Source organism: Eurosta solidaginis, chromosome 4, assembly GCF_040869045.1.
Source record: "Eurosta solidaginis isolate ZX-2024a chromosome 4, ASM4086904v1, whole genome shotgun sequence".
NCBI classification, from domain to species: Eukaryota; Metazoa; Arthropoda; class Insecta; order Diptera; family Tephritidae; genus Eurosta; species Eurosta solidaginis.
Window position 1 is genome coordinate 117926187 of NC_090322.1, and position 19018 is coordinate 117945204.

Below are 19018 nucleotides of genomic sequence, written 5' to 3' on the forward strand. Positions count from 1 at the left end.
CACCTCCCAGAAAAAAAGGAATATATAACAAATCATAGCTTCTATGAGGTGGCACACTGTACGGGATAATGAGTAACTTTAAAGTTTTTTTGAAAAATGAAGCAAAAAACCAGCATAGAGCTTTACATTTTTTGATCTCACTAAGGCCCGGTTTTACAAGTTCAACTCAGTTTGTCAGTTAAACTACGCTTAACCTTCTGCAGTTTTTCAGTCTACTTTAACTGACGTTTAAGCTGAGCTTAAGCGGGTTAAACTCTAGTTAACCTATCAGTTATTTGGGTTCGTTCAAAATGGCGTCGAATATACCAAACAAACATTTCGGCTTGAGTACCATTAGAGCTCATGTTAATACCTAGACATACTTCTAAAATCTCCAGAGTTCTTTCGAAACAGTGGCTCAACTCGAGGATCATAGCATACTTAGCAAAAGAGGGAATTTTTTATAAAACAAAAAAAGCTATTACTTAAGTTGAAAAAATTTAATTCCCAAGTTGTGGTTCTCTAACTTGACTCGAATGCAAGATTCCAATACTACAGTATTTTCACGAAAATAAAATATAAAATATGTATAATTTATTTTTCGTTAATTACGTTTCATTACTGCTGTCAACCAGGTGTTTATTTCTCACTGTTTATTTATTTATAAGTGGAGGAATGTGTTGAATGTTCATTTGAGAACTGTACATTGCTCAACAACTTTCAAAGGTCGGAAAATAATTTAGGAATGACGTCTTAAAGAAGGTTTCGACGTTGGAGATTCGATAATTATACATTTTACAAAATTTCTCAAAGGTTGGATAGTGATTGGAGAATGAAGCTGGATATCAACTAGAGAACTATCTGCTTTAAGAATAATTAAATAATGATGTTGGATATCTCCCAAACTAGATATATTTCGCTGGAGAATTTTTTTTTTCATGTTTGTTTGGTAAACAAAATCCAGCTGTTGCCGTATCTACAAATTATCTAGATAATAAAAAACCAATGTTGCCGCAGAAAATATCCTACCCCAAAGGCGGCCTTAAACTGTGACTGAAAAAACTGAACTGTGATCTCAAAGCATTAAATGTGAAAATCTAATATTTTATCGTTTTTTTTTACCCTTTACACCTTCGCAGCCATATTACGAAATATTTTCTTTATCCATGATTGTCTTCAAATTTGTTTATGTCATGTCTAGATAATAAATAACTTTCGTATCAGGATGTGCTCCAACTTTAGAAAAGGGTATGCAGCTGGCAATGAAGACTTTGATTGACTTAGCTGCCGACCACAATTATGAAATAACTGACTACTGTTATGTAACACTTTATATAAGTTCGATGGCAGAATACCCGTTAATAAATCATATTTATGGGCAAACAATAAATTTTCATAATCCACCAACTCGGGTCTGCGTTGAATGTCCTCTACCAGAAGATTGCCATGTGATATTGGAAGCGATAGCATTTCGAACACCAATGCGCCGCTGTCCAACGATTTCCACCAATGAATTAGATGGTAAGTATATATTATGTATACCTATGTATAGTGCCTTTAATTTTCAAAATTGTATCATGTGGAGATTGAAACACAAAAAAAAAAAAAAAATAATGACCACGCCTTAATGTAATCTCTATATATTTTCTGAAATCTACAAACACATTGAACATTTTTGAAATTACAATAAACGAAATTGAAAATTAAATAATGAATACCTACATATCATTAGTTCTCAAAATCCCTAACCATCAAATTTTTCGAAACTGCTTTTTCGCAGTTAAAATGCACCCCCAGGAAAAATTTAAAAATTTTAGAACCAATAACGAGGGAGTTATGCCACTTCTAAAAATCAATTTCTGCATGTAGTTGTGAGGTTCCATGTTGGAACCTCTGAAAAATTGTCCTTGTGCGCTTTGCACTAATGTTGGTCGATCCCGTGATTTTTGAGGAACAATGTTATGTTAATGTGATTGTGACCTCTCAGTCACAGCGGCTTTTAACCGTGACTGTGACTGAAAATAAAACAAATACCACGCTAACAGGAATCAGTTTTGGTGATTCTATACGACAGCACGACACTGCTAATATGCGTCCAAAATTATCGAGAGAGGTGTCAAAAGTCGCGTATTGACCCCGACAATAATAATCCGAAGGCGGAAAATAAAAATTTTGGGTTTGTCAAATTCAAGGTTTGGCGGCCATCGTGGTGTGATGGTAGAGTGCTCCGCCTACCACACCGTATGCCCTGGGTTCACACCCCGGGCAAAGCAACATCAAATTTTTAAAAATAAGGTTTTTCAATTAGAAGAAAATTTGTCTTAGCGGGTCGCCCCTCGGCATTGTTTGGCAAGCGCTCCGGGTGTATTTCTGCTATGAAAAGCTCTCAGTGAAAACTCATCTGCCTTGCAGATGCCGTTCGGAGTCGGCATAAAACATGTAGGTCCCGTCCGGCCAATTTGTAGCGAAAATCAAGAGGAGCACGACGCAATTTGGCAGGGAAGCTTGGCCTTAGATCTCTGCGGAGGTTATCGCGCCTTACATTTATTTATTTTTATTAGCAGTGTCCTGCTCTCATATAGAATTACCTCAGTTTTATATTTTTCCCTGCGGATTGTTTTGCGAATAATAAACTCTACGTTATTTTTTGGGACATCTACTGTTATTTAATCGCAGCTTAGGTAACTTGCTCATTGTATTGGTTCATAGCATAGAAGCGATTTGTTCCTGTGATGAGAGCTATGTTTGAGTCTGTGATTGGTTACGGGAGATAAATGCTGTCAAAGGCAATCAGTCACGAATATTCTTCGTAAGCTGTCGCTGAAGTATACTGTGATATTTCAGTAGCTGTGGAAAAATCACAGGTACACGGATATTTGCCAACTCTACTTTGCACGCGCAACGCACTCCACCCCAAACACTAATTGCCACACACAGTATTTTTAGTTTAGTTTTAGTTCTTTATTTATGTTGGTTTATAGTATAACAAATGTTTTATAATTTGCTTTACACTTAGTTTAGTTTGTAGGATTAGATTAATTATTTTAGTTTTTAATAACTTTACTTCTGCTTGTGTGTGCATCGCCAAGTCCAAAATTTTAATAATGATGGCGGTGAAACATGAAAATGCCGAAGCCGCTCTTGCCAATCGTCCTTTTCATGTTTCACCCCACACATGTATCTTATTCTTTCTTACATGCTAAGCCACAATAGCAGAGCATATATTGGCATGTGTTTTATTCTTTCTGTTTATGCTATTCACAATTAAATATGTCATTGTGAGCAACGATGTTGCCAGATGGTTTATAAAAGATGATTTGGGGTATTCTATCCTTACATCACCCTTTTTGGGGAAAAAGAAGAATTGACAAAGTGATCAGTTTTGTCACATTCTTCTTGCCCATAAACTTGTAAAAATTGTTGCGAACAAACGAATATATTTACATTAGGGTGCACCTCCCGTTTTGAATTCGTTGGTTCGGAACCATTTTTGCTACTGATTATTACAAATGAACTTACGAGGTAAAATACTCAAATTTTATTTACATTTATGTTAGTTCACTGGTAGGAACTAGAAAGTTATTGGTAGGAATATTAATTACATTTTAAATTAGTAAAATACTTTGTATGTTCTTTGTTTTTTGAATTTTCTTTTGTAAATATTTACATTATATATATTCAACTTAAGTTTTGTCGAAGTTTTACAGTTTTAATCTTTGCTGCTTTTGAAATATGTTGTTTTTTTTTGTTTATAACTTAAGAAATACAATTTTGTTATAAGTTATGAACAATTTTTATGAAATAGGTATTTTTTGAATATGCAAAATTTTGTGCTATTTTTTTTTTTTTTTTTGTTTTACCAGGTTTTGAGTCTTCGTGGCTGCTTAAATGCTAGTACTAAAAAAAATTTTTGGATTTTTTTTCAATCAACTTTACGGTTTATTCAAAGTATTAGAGTAATGTTAATTTACTTTACTTAGGCGATTTTTATGTACTACTTTTGCTTTGTTTTTAACTTCATCGAAAATAGTTACATTAGGTTCATTAATTTTAGTTATAATAAACGGACTTTGATAAATATTTTCGTGTTTATGATGTGGTTTTTTCTGTAAAAGTAATTTATCTCCGATTTTAACAACTAATGGACGAGCCGTTTTATCATATAGATTTTTGCTTTGTAACTTATTTTTATTTATTAGGTTTTGTTAACTTCTTTGGCATAGTTTTCGACATTATAGATTGGGTCAATTTTTTCTTTACTTAATTCATTAGGCAAAGTTGCCTTTTTCCCAAAGACTAACTCGAAAGGCAAAAATTGATTGTCAAAAACTGTGCTACTCTTAGTATTATGTAGGAAAGTAAAGTATTTTAAATAAACATCCCAATCAGAAAAAGTATCTTTCAAATATGCACTTAAGTATTCATTAAAAACTCTATGATTACGTTCAATTGTACCAACAGTTTCGTGATGGTATGCAGTTGAAAAATTATGTTTAATATTTAAAAGTTTAGTTAATTCTTCGAATAATTCATTTTTAAATTCTGTACCTAAATCTGATTTTATGGCATTCATTGTGCCGTGTGTTAAAATGAATCCTTCAAAAATTGCTGAAGCAATTGTTTTTGCTGATTTGTGTGGCACAGCGACTGTTACCAGGTATTTAGTCATGTCGCAAATAATGGTAAGTGCGAACTTGTTACCATATTTGGACTCAAGTATATATATATTGTGTCAATTACTAGCATATTGAATGGTTTACAAGGAGTTGGTGTTAAAACAAGTTTTTCTTTTGTTTTAGGTTTAATCTTGTTTAAAAGACAATTAGTACAACTTTTGATATATTTCGATATATCACGAGTCATATCTTTCCAATAAAATTTGGTTCGTAATTTTGCGTAAAGTTTTTTTCATTCCGCAATGTCCACCAGGAATTGGATCGTTATGGTAAATTTTCATTAGCTTTAATTTTGTATCTTCATCTGTTACTGTCTCCACTGGAAATTTGTAATAGTATAATGTTCGAACAAAATATCGTTTTTAGGCCATTCGATCTGCTTAATTTTGCGTTTGCCGGCTTCTGATTCAAGCCTCGAAAGTAATTTCTCTAAAGTCATTATTTCGTTAACAAGCTCAAAACTAAGTAACTCTAGTTTCTTATGTTTAATATGCGCAAAAATTCTTAAACTTGTTGTTTTATTATTTTTATCGTGCGTAATTTCAGATCTTATCCGTGGAACTTTTTTCGAAAAATTAAATGAAAATTTGTCGTAAACGTGTAAAGTAAGTTGTTTTTCGTCGTGTTTGTCAGTTTTCCTATGTAAATTTTTGTCTTTTGCCTGTTTTGTCATTGCCCTTGTCTGCACTGCCAAAATTTGTTTGTTAGCTTCTTTAATCTCATCCATTGTAATGCGCGATAGTGCATCAGCGCCAACGTTTGATTTACCCTTTATATAAACTATAGTAAAGTTGTATTCTGCTAATTCTAGCCTAATTCTCGAAAGTTTTGAAGAGGGTCTTTCATATTAAAAAAGGTATACTAGAGGTCTATGGTCTGACTTTACGATGAAATTTGTGCCATAAACATATGGTCGAAATTGCTTTATTGCGAAATAGATAGCTAAGAGCTCCACTTCTATAATTGTTTTTTCTGCTCTGCTTTATTAAATGCTTTAGAAGCGAAACAAATTGGTAAATCACTACCTTGCTGTTCTTGACTTAAAATAGCGCCACATCCAGTTGTGGAAGCATCAACCGTAATAATAAATTGTTTTGTAAAATCTGGATATTGAAGTAATTTTGGTGAAAGTAATGCTGCTTTCAAAGATAAAAATGCCTTTTCGCACTCTACATCCCATACAAATTCAACTCTTTCTGCTCAATCGATTTAGAGGCGCTGCCAGAGACGCAAAATTAGGTATAAACCGTCTGTAATAGTTTGCAAATGCGAGGAATCGTCGTACCGCGTCTTTATCAGTTGGTTTTGTATACTGTTTAATTGCGTTTGTTTTGGAGTCGTCTGGCAACAAACCTTTGGCTGAACATTTGTGACATTTGTGAAAAAGCTTGAGATTGAATAGATCTTTCAAGTATTGAAAACTTTTGAAAGATTTTTAATATGGTGTGCTTCACTACAACCTATGACGATAATATCGTCGACGTATAAAAATGCGACATTGGGTGGTATACCCGAAAAAGCTATTGTCATCATTCGTGAGAATGAATTTGATGCTATATTTAAACCGAATGCAAGCACCTTCCATTTAAATGCACCTCTGTCAGTGCTGAAAGACGTAATGTCACGTGAGTCAGGATGCAAGGGGATTTGATGAAATCCTGAAAAAAGATCTAATTTCGGAAAAACCTTTGCTCTACCGAGATTATCTAAAATATCGTCAACTCTAGCTAGTGGAAATTTATCAGCAATGAGTTTTTTGTTTACTGCGCGAAAATCTACGCACATACGATAAGCTTTTTGACCATTAGTACCTTTTTTGGGACTACAATCAAAGGACTATTGTAATTGGAGTAACTCGGTTCAATCAAATCGTTGTCTAACAGTTTATTTACTTGGCGATTTATTTCTTCGCGTTAAGAGTATGGCAATCGATAGTTTTTAACATATACCGGCTCCTTGTCTGTCAATCTTAATTTTTGCTCGTAGAAGTTGTTTAAAGTCATTTTGTCCGTGTCAAGAGCGAAAATATCGGCATAATTGTACAGTGCGTTTTACACACGGTCCAATTTCCTTACAAACTCACAAGGAATATAAATATTTTTCTTGCTTAATTGCCTACCCCTGTTTGGTTCAATACTTATTGAACACCTTTAGAAGACTCACAATCACGAACTCATCATAACAGCCAACCAGCTGATTAGCGAGAGATAGTTTTTGGTATCTGACAGAAGATAGCTTGGTTGGCGGGTTTTTTCCGGTTTTTTTTTTTCTTTCTATCTCGAGCGGTTGAACATGGAACATCAAAAAAAGAAGAAACTAAAATCGTCGGCGGCTAAAAATCATCAAGTTGCTGTAAATTTTATAAATTGCAACCTCATTTATCTCGGCGCGATCCCACGGTGCAAACAATTTTCACTCAATTCTTTCTGTCTGGAGCTGCTGAAGAGGATGAAGGTAGGCTTGGCACGAAAAATTTGAATCGAGTCCGTTGAATTGCCTCACCATATTGCCGCAATCGAAATTGCACGTGGAAATTAACAAATTGCATCTTCATCTTATTATTTCGGCACGATCCCACGCCACAGCTGCTTTTACTCAAACATTTGCTTTTTATTTGGTGCTGTAAGTTGAACTTGCCCAAGGAAACATATAAATTGCCTCATCATTTAATGATTCCGGCAAAACCGCTCAGCGCATTCATTCTTGGCTCGATTATTTCCCTCGTGAGTGTGCTGTTAACGTGAGCCCGCATTCAAAATCACATAAATTGCACAATCATTCAAGGATCCATATACGACCACATTGCGCAAGTTGTACTACGACCAATATTCTATAAACCCAAAAGGTAGCTAATGCGAATGAATCTACTATATTACACTTGTAAGTAGAACAAACGAAAAAGTATGTATTACATTCCATCCACATTTTAAGAACCATTATATTGTAAAATAAAAAGCGCCAAATCCCAATATTCGTATGTAATTCGTAAATATCGGCCATTATAAGTACAAAGTAGAAGTCCCAGTAGGATTCCAAAAAAAATTATGAGTCGTCTAGCCTGAATATTTCGATGTAATCCAAATGCAATAATTTAATACCGACAAAGATTCGATCATTATAAGTGAAAAGTAGAAATCCTCGATAGGATTCTAATAATATAAGGCGACTAATACATATTGTATTGTGACTGGTTCAAATGAAGAGAAAATAAATTATGCATAAATGTAAAAAATGTAAATTATAAATGTAGGAGACAGGAAAATTTGTGAAGTAATTATAAATAAAAATGACTAGGAGCTAGACTTCCCTCAATGACCACATTTTATACATACACCTTAGCTGATATTTGCACGCTTGAATTTATATCAGCACTTTTCCATATGGTTTAGTAATCAAACCAATTCGCATCTACAAGCACTGACTAGGGGTTGACACTAAAAATTAAATTTGAAAGAAAGACCAGATAATGCAGATCAACGCCAATACTACGGATGCGGGGGAGGCTTTCTACGCTGCGTTGGACACGGCATCGTTGACATAAAATGCAAGTTCCATTTGGATGATAATTTACTTTCTTTTTTTTGCATAGTTAAGTATTGTTGAAAGATTTACTAAGGCTGAGGTTTGGTCTTTCTCTTTTAAAATATATGCATGAACATATGTATGCCTATACCTAACAACCAAAGTAAAGTAAAATAAGTTTTTCATAGATTTACAAAAATAGTTATTAAGCTTACAAAAAGAGTATTGAAGAAAACCAAAATGTATTTAGTATCGAAAGCGTTTAGACGTCGCTTATTTTATAAACATACTTAAAGTTATTTCCCAAAACAAGTAACAGAAATATATGCATATGTACGAGTATACAACCCAATACTCAGCTTTCATTTGTTGCACCTCGGTTTCTATTGTTCTGTCTTTTGAGAAGATCACCCTGCCATATATTTGGAGGCAGAATTAGAAATTAAATACCTCTTCTTTTAGTTTTACATCATTGTAAGAATATACAAGCGTTTCACTATCCATTAATAAATAAGGTTTTCTTATTTGGGCAACCGCAACTAAACGAAGAAACCATGTAATAACTATGTATGTACACATATTGAGGTAGGTCAGTAGTTCCATTTAGCTTACCCCCAAACAAAATAGTTAGTCATACTTGACATAAATTTAACGCTTACTACATAATTTAATAGATGTTATAAATGAATATTGAATCATAGATATAGAAAGATAAAAACGTGTTAATGTATTCTTAAATACCTAAGTGTGAGCAACTAACACAATAAGTACAAATGTGAATTGTATTGAATAAAATTAACTATGGAAATTTAATTTGGAGAATGATGGTCTGATTCCTGAGGAAATGTGTGTGGTAACTAATGGGGCTTCATCACCAGCTGAAAGCCATGGAAGGGAGGGCAGAGGGAAGCCGTCCAATATTCATTACGCTGCGAAGGTAAGGTGTTATCTGGGGGTGGATTAAGAGATGAGTGAAAGTACCAGTGAAAGTGTAATTTTTAGGATTGTAGTAATGTGTGCAAGAATAATTTATCTTGTTGCCTTGTTGACGAGGGTGTGCCTTACTCCCAGCTGTGTTTGGAAACTCACGCTGTTGAAGCTCCGGGATTAAGCCAGTGCACACGCCATAGTTATGGGTAGTAGAAGGGCACTCCCAAATGAGGAAGAAGGTGTTAACGTCAAGGGGTTCATAACATAATCTATGCAAAGTCTATTAATTTACTTGGAGCATGTTGAGGTATTTGATTTTTTAAAATCGAAATTAGTTTTTTGTACGTTTGTCTACTGTTTCTGTCTTGTTAATTGTATACACATTATAATTTGAAAGTTTTTCTTTCCGAATACTGTTTCTTTTCGCATACTTGACATTATCCGTGGTGTTTAAGACTTTAATTATTTGGTTACTGGAATTAACAATGCACCTAGCTGCGAAAACGCCTTTTTAAATTTCCTGCGAGTCCACGAAAAGTGGATCGGGTGAATCTCCTAAAGCAAAAAGTCTGAATATTTCACATCTGAGAGGAATGATACAACTGTCGCTTTCTGTTCCGTGCAGGATTGGTATCGCGACTTTTTCATTATCTACCCAAAAGGAAATACTATTTCTTTCATAATTAATAACGCATTTGTTAATTTTCAGGAAATCTTTACCCAGTATAGGATAGGTTAGGTGGTAGCTGCCCTGATAAGGATAGCTCACTTGGACAACACGAAGGTCCGATGTGATACCACATATCCAAAAAATAACGGTGACTTAGATCTAGCTACTTAGAGAATCGTTGGGTAGCAACAATAAAGCTCCGAATGATACCGATCTCAACTTTGGATATATCCTCGGGAGATCCAAGTGTGTCGCGACCGAAGTACTTTCGCCTAGTTCTGGCAAAAGCTGGACAATCAAGCATAAAGTGATTTGGTGATTCCACCTCATCATCCTCCATACAGCTGCAGCAGGATGGAGTTTCCAGTATATTGAGACGTACCGCATGGATACCCATGGGACAGTGCCCTGTCAAAACCCCAATGACCATTGATAGGTGAGCCTTAGTGAACCCAATTATTTCAGCAGACCTCCTGCCATCCACTTTTGGCCAGAAAGATCTTGCTACCCTGCAATACGTGGTATCCGCCCAACGTTTGCTGAGCTGATTCGAGGCCCAGCTATGGAGGAGCAATCCACAGGTGGCCAGCGGGATCCCGAAATCCCTACAGCCATCTTCATCCGGTTCAGTCGTACCGATGCGGGCTAAGAGATCCGCTTGACAGTTACCCGGGATATCACTATGGCCCGGGACCCAGATAATCTTAATTGTAAAATAATTCGATGCAATCGCAAGCGAGGTCAGGCACTCCCAGACCACCCTCGATCGCACTGTAGTTGAGCTCAAGGCCTTGATAGCCGCTTGGCTATCAGAGTAGATGTTAAATTCCCTAACCGTGGTAGCACTGGATAGCATTCCATCCACCGCATCCTTAATCGCAGCAATTTCCACTTGGAATACACTGCATTGATCAGCCAACTTAAACTTACGGCTTAAATTTAGCTCTTGACAAAAGACCCCCCCACCATCCAGCTTTGACCCATCCGTGAACAAGTTAACCGGTCCCATGCCCCAGATAATTCCTCTTCCCCAATCCTCTCTCTCTGGAATAACTGGGGTGAAGGTTGTATAGGGAGCAGTTATCGGCATACAGTAGTCCGTTCTGTCCGGGATGAAGTCGAAACTGGTAAGAAGGCTAGAGTGTCCGCGGTCAGAAAGTCTATATCCCATATCACGAAGCCTGACCAACGACCTTGCCGCGGCCGCCTTTCCCGCAATATCTACTGGGTATATGTTCAGCATGACGTTCAGTGCCAAGGTAGGTGTTGTTCTGAGAGCGCCACTGATACCGATCAGCGCCGTCCGCTGCACTGACACTAACATTTTGGAGGTGCTCGCCGTGTCCAGTGCTTTCCACCAGACCAGCACCCCATATAGCAGAATCGGTTTGACCACCATCTCATAAAGCCAGTGTACTATTCTTGGCGAGAGCCCCATCTCTTCCCGAAAGCTCCTCTGCAGCAGTACAAGGCAATGGCGGCCTTCCTGGCCCGATCTTCCACATTGGGTCTCCAGGACAGTTTCTTGTCCAAAACAATCCCCAAATATTTAACCCTATCAGAAAGTACCAACGGTACCCCTCCAATCGAGGGAGTTCTGAAATCGGGCATCTTATATCTCCTTGTGAAAAGGACCAATTCCGTTTTTCCCGGGTTGACCGCCAATCCACATGATTCAGCCCACCTAGCCACAGTATCCAGGTAGCCCTGCAGAACATCGCGCAGGGTGCCCAGAAATTTGCCTCTGACTAAGATAGCGAGGTCATCTGCATAGGCAACCACCCGACAACCATTGGCTTCCAGCTCCACAAGAAGCTCGTTGACTACCACAACCCAGAGGAGAGGAGATAGGACACCCCCCTGTGGCGTGCCCCTGCACACCTTCCTCTTAATTATGGCCCCTCCCCACTCCGCTGCAACAATTCTGCCGCATAGAAGTTTGCTAATAAATTCAACCAGAGCCGCCTCGACTCCTAAACCCACCAGAGCTCTTTCGATTGCCCCCGGTAAGACATTGTTAAAAGCTCCCTCGATGTCTAGAAAGGCACCCAGAGCATACTCTTTGTGTTCTAGGGACCCCTCTATTTGCTTTACAATCGAATGGAGAGCCGTTTCGGTCGATCTGCCCTTGCAGTACGCATGCTGTGAAGAGAGTAACCCCCGATGTATCCTTTCCCGTAGGTACAGGTCAATCAACCGCTCAAACGTCTTAAGAAGAAACGACGAGAGACTGATTGGCCTGAAATCCTTAGGTGATACATGAGAGCTTCTGCCGGCCTTCGGAATGAAAATAACCCTAACCGTGTGCCAAGACTTCGGGATATAGTTACGCCTGAGGCAGTTAGTATATATGATGGCCAACCAGCGGCAGGAAATCCCCAAAGACCTTTGAAGCTGCGCAGGAATGATTCCATCCGGTCCCGGAGATTTATAGGGCTGAACGACCCTATAGCCCAGGTTATTTGACCCAGTATGCAATCGGATGGAATATTAAAGGCTTCATTTATTACATGTAAAGTATGTTTAATAGAAAAGTTTGAAAATTTTAAATTTACTGTAATTTTACCTAAAGTGAAAACTGAATTAGAAGTGACACCGGTAATGTTAATAATGTCGTTTGTATTTAAGGAAATATTATTGTCTATGCATGATATTTTTATTATAGAAATGGCTTGAGTGTCTACTAAAAAAAAAACAAAATTTTTGTGACTCGTTAAGTTGTAATTCTATGAAATCTGAGTAATTTAAACAATAGATGCCTATCGGTGAGGGAAATTCGCTTACTCGCTTAGTTCGTCCTCCCCCAGTGTTCGCTCCTGAGGGGCACTCGCGTTTAAAGCGTGGACGTTTGCGTTTCTACCTCTACCGTTTGACGATCTAGAATTGTTACGTCTATTGTTACTATTATTTGAATTAGAATTTGTATCTGTTTCTGTTATCATATCGATATCGCTGACTATTGTTACCGTTACGGTGGCTGTTGTATGAGAATGAGATATTATTTCTATAAACAGTATAGCTGCGGTTTGGGTAAAAGCCACGATAACTACGACGTGAATTTCTGAATGTGTTCTTGCCACGTGATCGAAAAGCTAAAACCTGACGCTCTGTTACTTCGTTGTTTTGTTCTACAATTAATTTCGCTACTACGTCTTTCGGATCAGTAAATGCCGTTGAGGCTAAAATGGTTTTGACTAAATTGGATTTTGCGTTTAAACGACACACGTTAACAGTTTGTTCGACTGCCATTTCATGAGCTTTCGCTTGAGTGATCCCTTCAATAATAAGAGACCGCTCAAGTGAGTCAGCTAAATCTTCAACTTTTTTGGCAAAATCTGTATAATTGTTATTGTTAACGTGCAACGCTGCAATTTTTCCTGCTACAACTTTCGAGTTGTCTGGTTTGATCCTACTACGTAGAGCTACTTTAATTTCATTATCTGAAGTTACTTGTCTTGGTATTGCTTCACGGGCTTTACCCTCTAGTTTTGATTTTAAAAATGCTATAATGGTATTAGTTAGATCTTCAGGAGCGAACTGTTCAAGTAATTCAATTTTGTCTATAAAAGTTTCAAGTGCTAGAGGATCACCGCTGTAGTTTTCTCTAATAGAATTAGCACATGTGTTAATGAATGTTTTCTTTTCCTCAAGTGTTGCCATGATTTGATAGTTAAGATCTGAAGCTGAATTAGAAGAAGGTGAGGCAAAGTTTATACTAATTGGATCGTTAAGATCTGGGTTTACGTTAGAAGAAGGGGTAACTAAGTTTCCACTATTTGAGTCGTTAAGATCTGATTTTAAAGTAGAAGGAGTTAAAGTTAATTTTGCGCTATTTGAATCGTTGAGATTTGAAGTTAAATTAGAAGTTAAATTTTTACTAGAAGAATCCTCGAAGCTTCGGTCACCTGGCGTGGCTCCAGCCTCACGGTCGCCATGTGAGGTTCCAACCTCTGAAAAATTATCCTTGTGCGCTTTGCACGCGCAACGCACTCCACTCCAAACACTAATTGCCACGCACAGTATTTTTAGTTTAGTTTTAGTTCTTTATTTATGTTAGTTTTTAGTATAACAAATATTTTATAATTTGCTTTACACTTAGTTTAGTTTGTAGGGTTAGATTATTATAGCTTTTAAAACTTTACTTCTGCTTGTGTGTGCGTTGCCAAGTCCAAAATTTTAATAATGATGGCGGTGAAACATGAAAATGCCGAAGCCGCTCTTGCCAATCGTCATTTTCATGTTTCACCCCACACATGTATCTTATTATTTCTTACAGGCTAAGCCACAATAGCTGAGCATATATTGGCATGTGTTTTATTCTTTCTGTTTATGCTATTCACAATTAAATATGTCATTGTGAGCAACGATGTTGCCAGATGGTTTATAAAAGATTTGGGGTATTCTACCCTTACATAGTGAACGTGAAAAAAATGTTTTTGCTTCTGTATAATTTAAAATTTGTTGAATAGGCCCATGTGAATTAAGCTAACGATATACAAACTCAAAAAATTCAGCTCTCCTTTTATTCCTCTCTCTTACCCTACAAAACCACTCCATGCGATTTTACTCCACTACCCCTCTAACACTCTCTTGCTTGTCTTTTATTTCCCTCTCACAATCTCACTCCGTGTTTCCATTTTAGCTTTTTTCAAGCTAGATTTGGCTTTTTCTTCTCCGTTTAGCTTGAAAAGTTGCGATTTAGCTTCCAGCTTTTTTCAGCTATTTTTAGAAATTTTTTAGCTCTTTTTAGCTTTTTTCAAAATTTTAGAAAATCTGTGTTAACAGTTTTATGTAGATTCAATTTTGAGAACATTGAATGAATTTGAGCTAGATTTAAACAATTTGAGGCGTAATATCTTTACTAAGGCAACATCAACCTAATATCATTTTTGTTACTGTTTCATCTTCTTCGAAACCGCTTCCACATGTAGACAAAAGAGTTACGCACTGATCGCTTCCCAAGGCTGTCGGTTCTATGTACCGGAGGGACTCGGGATTTTTCCCGACCAAGGACTATCATTTCAGTGTAACCCCTTTTAATTTGTTGCTCCATATTCTCTTGATCCGGGAAGATATCGAACCCAATCCGGGTCCGTCTCCTGACCCCGGTCCTGAGAAATGGTTTTGCTGCATCTGCCGGAAAATAATCTTTTTAGGACGGTCATTCTCTTGTCAGTGTGTCTCGTGTAAGGGATGGTTGCATCGGACAGGTTGTTCTGGGCTAGATCCCAAAACCAGACGTCCACGTAACTAGGACGTCCCATAGTCTGCGCCTTAGCCCCCCCCCCCCCCCCCCCTCCACCTACCTTCCAGCAGCCCCGCTGCTGAGCAAGCCACAACAACTACCCGCTGCTGCTCGCGCCCTACGGCGCCACCAACTCACACGGCTGCTCCCACTCATACCTACAATTTCCGTAGTAGAGTCGGGAGAAATGCCGAGCATCAGCCCGTGCCCCCGTCTTCCCCCCCCCCCCCCCCCCTCTTTTCCGGCAACAATTGTGTAGGTCAGGGAAAAAGACTCTTAGTCCCGACCTCCCTTTGCACCGTTTGCCAGCACAGAATATATATGTTTGCGATATCCGCTCAATGCAGCTCCTGTCATGGACGGTGCCAATTTCCTAGATGTTCTGGTCTCCGCGACGGCAACGCCCCGACGAGTTTCATTGCGCCATGTTGCCAGGCCGCATACCCAAATACACCGGGTACCACAATGCTTACCCAAGGATGTCCAGTCCCAGGGCCAGAACAGCAGTCGCGTCCTAGCTTTCCACAACCCAGGCGTAGTCACCCGTCAATTACTCCCAGAGTGACGACGTCTCCCCCTATGCACTTCAGAATTCTGCAGTTAAACTGTAATGGATTAACTGGGAAGATCACGGAGATAGTCGATTTCATGAAGCGGCACAACATCCGCATTGCTGCTACTCAAGAGACTAAACTCAAAGCAAGATCTGCACTGCAGACCTGTTCTGGGTATAATGTCCACAGAAAAGATCGCGAGAGCGGAAATGGAGGCGGCCTGGCGTTTATCATACACCACTCTGTGCAATATCATATATTTGATCCCGACATCGACCACAGGGACCGTGTCTTAGAACGTCAAGGCTTATCTGTCCGGTCAGGCGATGCAAACCTAGAAATCATCCACATCTACATCCCTCCTGCCACCTGTTGCCCCAGTGGATACCGCCCTAATATCAGCGCCTTACTCACTGGCAACAATCGCATTATCTTAGGCGATTTCAATGCCCATCACGATATATGGCATTCAAACTTGCGGGTGGACAGTAGGGGTGAGATGTTGGCGGATCAAATAGAAGAAACGACGTTCTGCACAATAAACGGAGACGCCCCCACACGTATGGTAGGAAGCTGTCACAGTTCGCCGGATATTTCAATCGTGACCGCAGAACTCGTAAACTGCGTCAACTGGCAGCCGATGGTAACATTGGCATCCGACCACCTGCCTATACTTATTTCGCTTAAGCGTACCGCCGACTTCATCGTCACAGAAAAACGCACTTTCATTAACTTTAAAAAAGGAAAGTGGGACGAATACAAATCCTTTACAGACAACCGCTTTGCTGCCCTCCCTATCCCGACTGATGTCCGCTAAGGGGAGCGTGCTTTCCACAAGGTCATTGAATCCGCCTCGGCTCGTTTCATTCCCGCCGGTAGAATTCCCGAAATTCGGCCCCACTTCCCGGCGGAGGCCGCAAGTTTAGGGAGATAATGTGACCTTATAAGACAGCTCGATCCCGGCGACCCCCAAATAAAGGATATAAACCAACGCATCAGATTGCTTGTGGATGAACCTAAGCGGTTGTAACCTCTCGCCGGTGTAGGTAAACTTTGGTCCACCGTAAAGTCCCTATCGAATCCGTCTAGGCACAATGACAAAGTTTCCATCGCCTTTGGCGATAAAGTGCTGTCGGATGCGAAAAAATGCGCGAGCGCTTTCTACCGACAATATATAATGCATTCTACGGTCGACAAAGATAGACGGAGGGCCAACAGACACGCACATAAACATAAATTCAGCGCGTCACCAATCACCATCACCGCTAAAGAGGTTGAGGACGCCATTGGTCGTGCTAAACCATCCAAAGCAGTGGGCCCAGACGACATAGCCATGCCGATGCTTAAAAGCCTAGGGAAAGAGGGTTTCAAATATTTAGCGCATGTCTTCAACCTTCTCTTTCCACCTTTGTCATACCTGAGAAATGGAAAATGGCCAAGGTGGTCCCGCTACTAAAGCCTGGGAAACCAGCTAACATAGGAGAGTCATATCGCCCGATATCTCTCCTATCGCCAGTAGCCAAGACGCTTGAAGCCATTTTGCTCCCCTACTTCAAAGCAAATTAGCAGCTAGCCTGTCATCAGCATGGCTTCAGAAAACTCCATAGCACCACCACTGCGCTAGATGCCATCAGCACCCAGATAAATTGCGGTTTAAATCAAAACCCCCACCATAGAACAGTACTCGTTGCGCTAGACCTATCAAAAGCTTTTGATACGGTCAACCATGCCACGTTACTGCAAGACCTGGAAGGGTCTACCCTTCCCCCATGTATTAAAAGGTGGCCGCAAATTATATGGGTGGTCGGCAGGCATCGGTGCAATTTAGAAATGAAACATCAAAACCAAGAAGAATTAAACAAGGGGTGCCACAGGGTGGTGTCCTATCCCCACTATTGTTTAATTTCTACATATCTAAGCTACCTTCGCCACCAGAAGGAGTTATTATCGTTTCCTACGCCGATGACTGCACAATAATGGCCACAGGCCCAGGCCCACAGATCGATGAACTTTGGAACAGAATAAACGGCTACCTCCCTGATCTCTCCAGTTTTTCCGCCTCGCGAAACCTGGCATTATCACCGTCTAAATCCTCCGCGACCTTATTAAAACATGGACGTCCCAAATGTTGACCATTTTGAACATCCAGGTCGATGGCACTACGCTACCGACTGTCCTACACCCCAAAATCTTGGGTGTGACGTTTGATCAGGATCTACATTTTGGTGAGCACGCAGCCGCAATTGTACCGAAAATCCAGAGCCGGAATAAAATCCTCAAATCCCTTGCTGGTAGTACTTGGGGAAAAGACAAAGAAACGCTCATTACCACATACAAAGCAACTGGCCAGCCGATTGCATGCTACGCGTCCCCTATATGGTCGCCAAGACTAAAAATTACCCACTGGAAGAAGCTACAGGCCTGCCAGAATACACCATCTACACAATGAGGGGAGAATACTCCCCATCAGGGAGAGAAATAAATGAGATGCTAACCAAACAGTTCCTGTTGAATACCCAGAAACCTGGGCATCCCAACAGACATCTGATTGATGAGCCAACACCGCCGAGGGACTTAAGGAGTCATCTCCGTGAGCATTTTGAGAAAATACGGCACCTGAGAACTCAGTCGTATGAATCAAAAAAACACAAGCAGGTCCTTGGTGAACTCCACAAACAGGCAATGGACCTTTATGCCAGGAACTGCCCGGTGAATCCAGTACTCAAACAACGGTACCCAAAACTTGCGGAAGAGGAACCCATACTCCCCAGGGAAACGCGAGTCACTCTGGCTCAACTTCGTTCTGGATACTATAACAGGTTAAACTCTTACCTATCCAGAATCAACCCCGACATACAAAATGTATGCCCCGCTTGCAATGTGTCCCCACATGACACCAACCATCTTTTTAATTGTAATGTGGAACCAACGCCTCGAACACCCCTTTCATTATGGCCCACCCCTGTTGAAACAGCAAGTTTCCTTGGACTCCCGTTAGAGGATATTGATGACAATTTGTGATCGGTCGCAACTATTAGGTGGGGCGAAGCACTGCTACAACAACAACAACAACACCAGCTATGCACTGATACATACATATATGCTGCGTAAAACGACACGGACTCGAGCCGTTGCATGTACATCCACACGATTAGGATAACTCCTTGTTTTTCTGTACTCATTTCAACAGGTATAATATTTATTTGAAAGATAAGGTTGTATGTACGGCTTATAGCTCATATAAATTAAAACTTACGTAAGGAATTATTATAAGCCATAAGGTATAATATAACAACTTTATTATAAGGCTTATGGACCAACAACTATAAGGCCTTATTAAAAGACTCTATTTGCTGTATTAGGACATTTTATATAAGGCTTATATATAGCCCTCCCAAAATCAGGTTTAAATAAGCTATTGTAATAACGAGGTAGAATAAGG

General features: G+C 39.4%; 1 protein-coding gene across 10 annotated transcripts in view; it reads left to right on the forward strand.

Moving 5' to 3' along the window:
• The window catches only part of LOC137250204 (uncharacterized), a 300510-nt gene that overhangs the window by 212134 nt on the left and 69358 nt on the right, over positions 1-19018 (forward strand). For 9 of the 10 annotated variants that reach the window (XR_010952851.1, XR_010952850.1, XR_010952848.1 and 6 more), the window contains one exon: positions 1204-1500. Coding sequence is in view for 7 of the 10 variants with exons in the window: in XM_067782622.1 (XP_067638723.1) it covers positions 1204-1500 (297 nt within the window). In the remaining 3 variants the exon portion in view is untranslated. The remainder of the gene's footprint in view (positions 1-1203; positions 1501-19018) is intronic. The other variant, XM_067782624.1, reaches the window with a different exon arrangement.